The sequence below is a fragment of the Condylura cristata genome, unplaced genomic scaffold, assembly GCF_000260355.1.
Source record: "Condylura cristata isolate star-nosed mole 26May11 unplaced genomic scaffold, ConCri1.0 scaffold00004, whole genome shotgun sequence".
NCBI lineage: Eukaryota > Metazoa > Chordata > Mammalia > Eulipotyphla > Talpidae > Condylura > Condylura cristata.
In genome coordinates this window covers 9,932,947-9,940,117 of record NW_004567105.1, presented here as the reverse complement: position 1 = coordinate 9,940,117, position 7,171 = coordinate 9,932,947, and the positions used below count along the sequence as shown (strand labels likewise).

Here is a 7,171-nt window from a genome sequence, read left to right as displayed (position 1 = left end):
TATATATATATATATGAGAAAATACTGATATTCTGAGGACCTGGTAGCTACCCGTTTCTCCTCCTCCAAACAAAAAAAGAACATACAGCTTAAAGCCAGTAAACTTAGATTTGAGTCATTAGTTCTTGCACACTCAGCAGTGAGGCACTGGATAAGTCCCTCAGTTAGCCTTTCTGAGGCACAGTTTCCTCATCCATAAAATGGAATGACTTAGCCCCCTTGAAAGTTGGGGTGATACATTAATACTGTCTCACAACAATGTAGTAAGAATTAGGGAGAATATGTAAAAGTTGTTTGAAAGTTGTAAATGTTATCTTCCTAGCCATAGTATGAAATCCATTTATTTACCACTTATTTATTCAGCATCTAGTAAAAATTAATTTTTTAAATGTTCCTTACTACATGCTAATCACTTAGTTTCTGTCAAACTTGCTTTCTTACATCCAAACGGTGTTCTACGGTGTTCTTAGTGGCTAGATTGACAGTTAATCTGCAATTTCTACGCAATTTAGGTTTACCTGGAGATGGGGTAGTTGCTACTTTGTTCATGGTAGTTGTCTATTTTTTTCTACATTTGTAGGCTTCATGTGCAAAATGGCCATACATTTCCTTTTTATGATCAGTGATTCGAAAATGGAAAGGGCACTAATTCTCTGGGTAAAAGTCACCAAGTTATGGGCTTAGTTGCTTTTGTACTGGTGGGTTTATTCCAAGTGTGAAAGAAGAAAATAAATAAATGTAATCAAGAACCTTAAAACATAATTCATTCTTTAAAAGTATATATGCATGGTGGAATACTATTCAGCAGTCAAAAAGATAAACTCATGCCATTCACAGCAGCATGGATGGGCCTGGAAGGGATTATGCTCAGTGAAATAAGACAGAAGGAAGAAGAAAAATAGCACATGGTCTCACTTATAGGAGGACTGTAAGGGAACCAAATAAGAGACCGGGGGAAAATTAATTATAATAAATTAAAAAACAAAATGAACAGGCAACTATTAATCAGAGACTGCAGGGGAGGGGAAGGATCATAGCAGGGGAGGAAGTATGTTCTTATACAGAGGACTATGGTGATGGTGCATGGGTGGTGAAAATTTTGCAGGGACTACCCCTAATTAGGGAAAGCGTGCAGTGTACAGAAAGGAAGACTGATGTAAAATATATATAAAATCAAATGAAATTTTTAAAAGTTTTGTTATTTAATGAAAAGATTATTCGTTCCACTTTTTCATGACTTTGCATATGCTACATTTTAGACAGGAAATGCCGATGTACCTGACTATAGTTTACTCAAGAAACAAGACCTCGTTCCAGGCACAGGCTATCGCTTCAGGGTTGCTGCCATTAATGGCTGTGGAATAGGCCCTTTCAGCAAAATCAGCGAATTTAAAACTTGCATTCCCGGGTTTCCTGGAGCTCCTTCTGCTGTCAGAATTTCAAAGGTGAGCTGTCAACAGTTGGGGGTGATTTATATTATTGAAATTTAGTATATGAAGTAAAACTGTCAGCTGAGAGTCTTAGTATCTGATGAAAACCTAAAAAGAATGGATTAAAAGTTTTTAAAATATTTTTTTGCTAATCATTCATGATATTTTTAGGGACCAAACTTCACGTAGAATTAAAGCACTCAAATGAAAGTTGTCAGGGAAATCATGTAGTGTATTTCTTAAAATTAACTTTGTGTTGTCACACACCCACACATGAAATTGCATTATTATGTATTCTATCTTCATGCCCCACTCCTAGAGAAGAAAGGCTTTCCTTTCATGTAAACATATTGCAGGCAGAAATTTATGCATACTTATATTTTTGAAAACAGGCCATGAATTAGGCATTGTTGATGCAAATAAGGTATATTTTTTAAAATAACAATAAAAATTAGACTATCCAGTGCTATCATCTTAGTGAATAGCAACATTCTGTACTCTAACGATAGACTCAGCATAAGTGATGTTAGAGGAAGCTTGAAACTTTTCCCATTTTTTTTCATTCTCCCCTTCAAGAATGTAGAGGGTATCCACCTTTCCTGGGAACCTCCAACTTCACCTTCCGGAAATATTTTGGAATATTCAGCTTACTTGGCTATTCGCACAGCACAAATACAGGATAATCCAAGTCAGCTTGTGTTCATGAGGATTTATTGTGGTCTTAAGACATCGTGTATAGTAACTGCTGGGCAACTTGCAAATGCACATATTGATTATACATCCAGACCGGCCATTGTGTTCAGGATATCAGCAAAGAATGAGAAGGGATATGGACCAGCTACGCAAGTTCGGTGGCTTCAAGGTAACAATAAGAAAGCACCTTTAAATTGAAATTTTTTTTTTACTGAAGCATAAATAATGATGATTATTTATTAGTAACTGGTTATGAAGATTTGTCACTTAAAAAGAGTATTCTCTGTATTTCTAGTACTTATGAATTTGAGTTTGTAAGTTGTTCTTTAAATGTATTTGCTCAATTCTAGATCCAAATAAAAATAGAAAAGAAGCAAAGACTCTCTGAAAATTAGTATATGGACTCTTCCTTATAGTTACAGCTTTTTTATAAAGGAAAATAGTAAAAATTAAGATAAAAGCTAGGAGGTTTTTATTACCCAATATCTTTTATAAAGGCCATTAGCCCAGTCACCCCAGAGTGACTGAGGTGGCTCTAGCAACTGGCTGTCGTGCGTGTGCTGCCCCATGTAGTAAATGTTCTCTCTGTGTAAGTGGCCTGTCTTTGAGTGTTTGTTCCCTTTAACTTAGCTCTGTATGAGCAGTGGTCCTCTAACAACTTACCTTCTGTATAATATTTGTGATACTTTAATAGCTGGTTGGTTCCTTTGTTTTATCTACAGTTAGCACAAAACCTAAGAAAATAAAAAATAGGCAAGTTTAGAAACCCTACTTTTGAATTTTTATTATTTTCCAAAAAACATGGCAAAGTACAAAAAGCATAATAGACTTTCCTGATTGTTACCAGGCTGATATATTGGAATATATTTTTGGCCCAAGCACTTAACTTATCTGACCCTCATTTTGCTTAGATGAGGGAGTTAAAAGAATTTGCCTTTGAGGCCCTGCTCAGCACTAAAATTTTGCATTTTCATTAGAAATGAAATATATTCCCAAACATATAGCATTTCTTTTAATAGCTCTAACTTTGCTTTCACTGAAATTGAAACATTAATAATTTAAAATGAAAAATTTATATGTCCTCCTATTGCAGAAAGAAAAGCACCTTAACAGGACACAAATTTTGAAATAGTGTTTTGAGACATTTGTAAGATTTTTGTAAATGCTCTAAATGTTTTATTTTTGCATCGTTTTTACCTCAAACTTGTATAAACTTTTTTACAACTGAAATATAGCATTAGACAGCTTACTCAGGTTCCATTACAACCTTAAAGACGCAGGCAGATAGGCGTTCTGTACACTCTGCTACAGATAGCTTGTTTTAAATCTAGGAGTTTCCTGATCCCACTGCCTGTTAGTGTGGAATGCACATATGAGCAATAACTGCGGTCAAGGTAGTGCACACCCCGAGCTCAGTAACAGCAGGGGCACAGGTCTCCTAGACCCCGTGTCCTTATTTATGCCAGTTGAGGTTGACTGAGTAGCTGTGCCCTCAAGCATCATGTATAATACCCCTAGCAAAGATGGATCTAATTGTGCAGAGTTGATATAAATGTAAGTTCCAGTTACTAATTTAAAGTGTATAGAATATTTTAATATATAATTTTGTAAAGAACTGGGATTTTTATACTACAGTGTTTGTAATTAATATGTCTCACTAATTAAGTTTCTTTTGAAGAAAATATGCAAACTATTAGACACATAATGAGTGATTTCCAAACTCTAAAGGTAAAATAAATGCACTACTATGGTGTTGTTAGAATACCTTTTATGTGGCTGTATGAATCCTTAATCTTTAAGTGTGTATTTTACAAACAATGTTTACAAGGAGCTTCTCTGGTTGGTTATCTCAGCACCTCCCTTGGTGAAAGCCTCCTTCTGCATTTATTTAACTCATATATGTGTTGCTTTCGACATATGCTTGCTTTTTGCACTAGTAGAATTTTAACTTACCTCCGTATTATGTTTGTAATCATTTATATAGCTCCCATAATATGTCTGACATAGGCTAAACAAATACTTAACCAAAGCTGAAATTTAAATAAATGGTAAGCAATTTTGCACATATTAAATGCTAGGGTTTGTTTTGTATATGTGTATATTTAGTTATAAAAAGAATAAGAATGGAAAGGTATAGTAAGTATATGTTTCAAGCCCAGTTGTTTTTATCTGTTTGCTTTACTTGATTAAATTTGACGTTTAACCCTACATTCTTTGCATTGATTAACAATTTGCTTCTTGAAGCACTGCTCTTAATGACAAGGATTAAGTTGACCTTAAAGCGGTAGTAGCATGTTGGTTTGAATGTGTTCATTTACATCTGTTTGGTAGTTGGTTCAGTTTACTTAAATGCCTTTACTGTTCTAGAGCAGGAGATGAATCTGAACCTGTGGCTCAAACATAGGTCTTCTTAGAGAGAAAGTTAGTTTTTCTGTACCAAGGGATTTGTTAAAATGTTTTTTACATTAAGAATTAGCCCAGATTTTGTTCATCATTTTTTGGCATTGATACATTAACCACCAGTCACATTGATCTGATATATGCCACTAAGTAATCTCTGTAGCATTGACATTATTAGTTAATAAGAGATCCTTGGGCTGTGTGTTCATGAATAGCATTGAGTGGAGTAGATAGAGAAGTGCATTTAGCTTCTTATGATTTGCACATTTTCTATGCGTAAATCCCTTTGTTTAGCAGTGATTATGGTCGTGCAGCTATCTTTCATAAAAGGATTTACCCTGAGGTAAATTACTTTCTTTATTCCTCGCAGCCAGATAACCATTTCAGATAGATAAGCCTTTTGTATAGTCCCCATCCTCTTCCAGGGCCCTGCGACTTTGGTTCACATATGTAATAAAAAGACCTTGATGTTGCATGCTCCTAGAATTGCTTTCTAAAATATTGTCTTGGCTTTATTTTCAGTTAGTGAATTATTTGGCAATTTAACTAGAAATAGGGTATTATAAACTCATTTTATCTACATTTTTCAGTAAAGCTAACATCTGATTGCATGTATGAGGACCACCTCCACCAGCCTGCCCCATCACCTGATTCCATAAAGCAATTGGTCCATTTATTTCAAAGACTTGTAGACAAGCAAGGATTTGATCTGGCTAGAGATATGGCCTACTCTAAAGACTTTTATTTTAAAAAACTTACCACACATGTAGCATAAAAACCATTTGTAACATTGACTATGAAGATGTTATTAGTGTTAAAATTACCATTGTCATCTGATCATAATGAAGTAGGTCACAAAGTAGATGTGATGTTCACCATGTTAGGCAGAACTGACAGTTATGTTTTCTGAGACTCATTTTAGGCAGTTTTACGTATTGTGTACTGATGATATGTAGAATAAAGCACCTTTCCTACTATAAATAATTACAGGTATTTTTTTTTAATTTTCAACTACATGAGAGAATAATTAGTGATGACAGAATAAATCTGTGGAAATGTTGATTACATATCATTCACTTAAAATAATCTAGGAAGTTTCATAAAAAATGGATTGTATGTAAAATTTTGTTTTTAAGTTAGGTTTAAGAAAATGTTTGGGAGTCATTTTCTTCCAGCAGTAGAGCCCGCCTAAGCCTTAGTGCAGCTGAACTAGTGTGCTTGGAAGAAAAGGCGCAGGGCTCCAGGAAGCCAGCTGAGCTCCTCACCTCTTTTTGCCTTCTAGTTAGTTGTTTTGTTTCTTAATACTTTTCACCTTTAAAAAAATTTTTTTTAAGATTTATTTATTTATGTATACAGAACCGGGGTACAGGCCAGAGGTGCAAGGGCGGTGAAAAGCTTCACCAGAGACTGAGTGGGGAGCAGAACAAGCAAATGGACTGAAATTCACTGCTGAGGGGAGCAGCGGGCCGGTCAGGAGAGGTCTGTCGAGCCGTGTGGGTCAGCTCGGGCGGGGAGGGAACTCACATGAAGCCATGCGGCCGGCTGCAGTGCTGCGCCTCAGCACTCTGCGCCACCATGGAGGGCCCCTTTTCACCCTTGTCAGCGCACAGCATCCATCTGCTGCTGCCCTGCTCCTCCATCGGATGGCTCTAGCAAACGTCTGGGAAATTCCCCTTTTCCCAAATCCAGTGAATGTTTTCGGGGTAGTTAATTTTGTCCTTTGAACCCTTTCACCACTCCCTTGGCATCTTCCCATTTCTTTTTTTTTTTTTTTTTTAAAGATTTATTTGTGCATACAGAACTGGGGTACAGGCCAGAGGCTCAGGGGCGGTGAGAGGCTTCACCAGAGACAGAGAGGGGAACAGAACAGGCAGATCGACGAAGTACACTGCTGAGGGGAGCAGCGGGCGGGTCAGGAGAGGTCTGCCACACCATGTGGTCACCTCCGGGGCAGGCGGGAATCGAACTCATGCGGAAGCGGCTTTAGATTCTCAGTGCTGTGCTTTAACCCACTGCGCCACCAGGGAGGGCCGGCATCTTCCCATTTCTGTAGTTTCTGTGATGCCATGCTCTCTGGTTTCCTTTCTGTACCCCTCCCCCTTATCTCCATGTGGTTTTTCAAGATTCAGGCCAAATGTTGCCAACCTGACGGAGCCATTCTTCATTTAGATTTGACCCCTTCTTCTTGTGTCCCTACTGTTTGTTAAATCTTATTTAAAATGACTAATGAATTGTCACCTTCCCATCTCTCCATACTCTCCCTCCATCTCTCAAATTGTGATCAAAATGGGAAAGAGACTTTGAAAGCAAAAGAGGTTTTAGCAGATTTAACAGGCTTCTGGAGGAAGTATAGACTCCAGCTTTGTTTTACCCTAGTTGGTTATTCAGGATCCTAAGAGAAGTTCCAGGATAAGTAAGGAATGTGCCATGTATTTCCTAGATTAAAAGGGGTTAAATATAGGTATGTATTGATCTCAGGAGGAAGTCTTAGATGCATTTAGTGAGGTTGGTGGACATTTGTTAGACTATGACTTTTGACATTGGATGGTCAGAAAAGTGAGCTAAAAATATATTCGAAGGTCAGCTGCCTGGTTTTTCATAGAGGAAAGCCAGGGGTGATTATCTGACTTCGTAACAAGACTACTTAC

The 7,171-nt window shown here is 37.1% G+C and overlaps 1 protein-coding gene across 1 annotated transcript in view; it reads left to right on the top strand.

Moving 5' to 3' along the window:
* HCFC2 (host cell factor C2) overlaps window positions 1-4,230 on the top strand; it is a 30,338-nt gene extending 26,108 nt beyond the window's left edge. Inside the window, exons 14-15 of the mRNA XM_004675739.2 lie at window positions 1,260-1,445; window positions 2,007-4,230. Coding sequence (XP_004675796.1) covers window positions 1,260-1,445; window positions 2,007-2,321 — 501 coding nt within the window. The 3' untranslated portion in view covers window positions 2,322-4,230. The remainder of the gene's footprint in view (window positions 1-1,259; window positions 1,446-2,006) is intronic.
* Window positions 4,231-7,171: the final 2,941 nt, after the last annotated feature.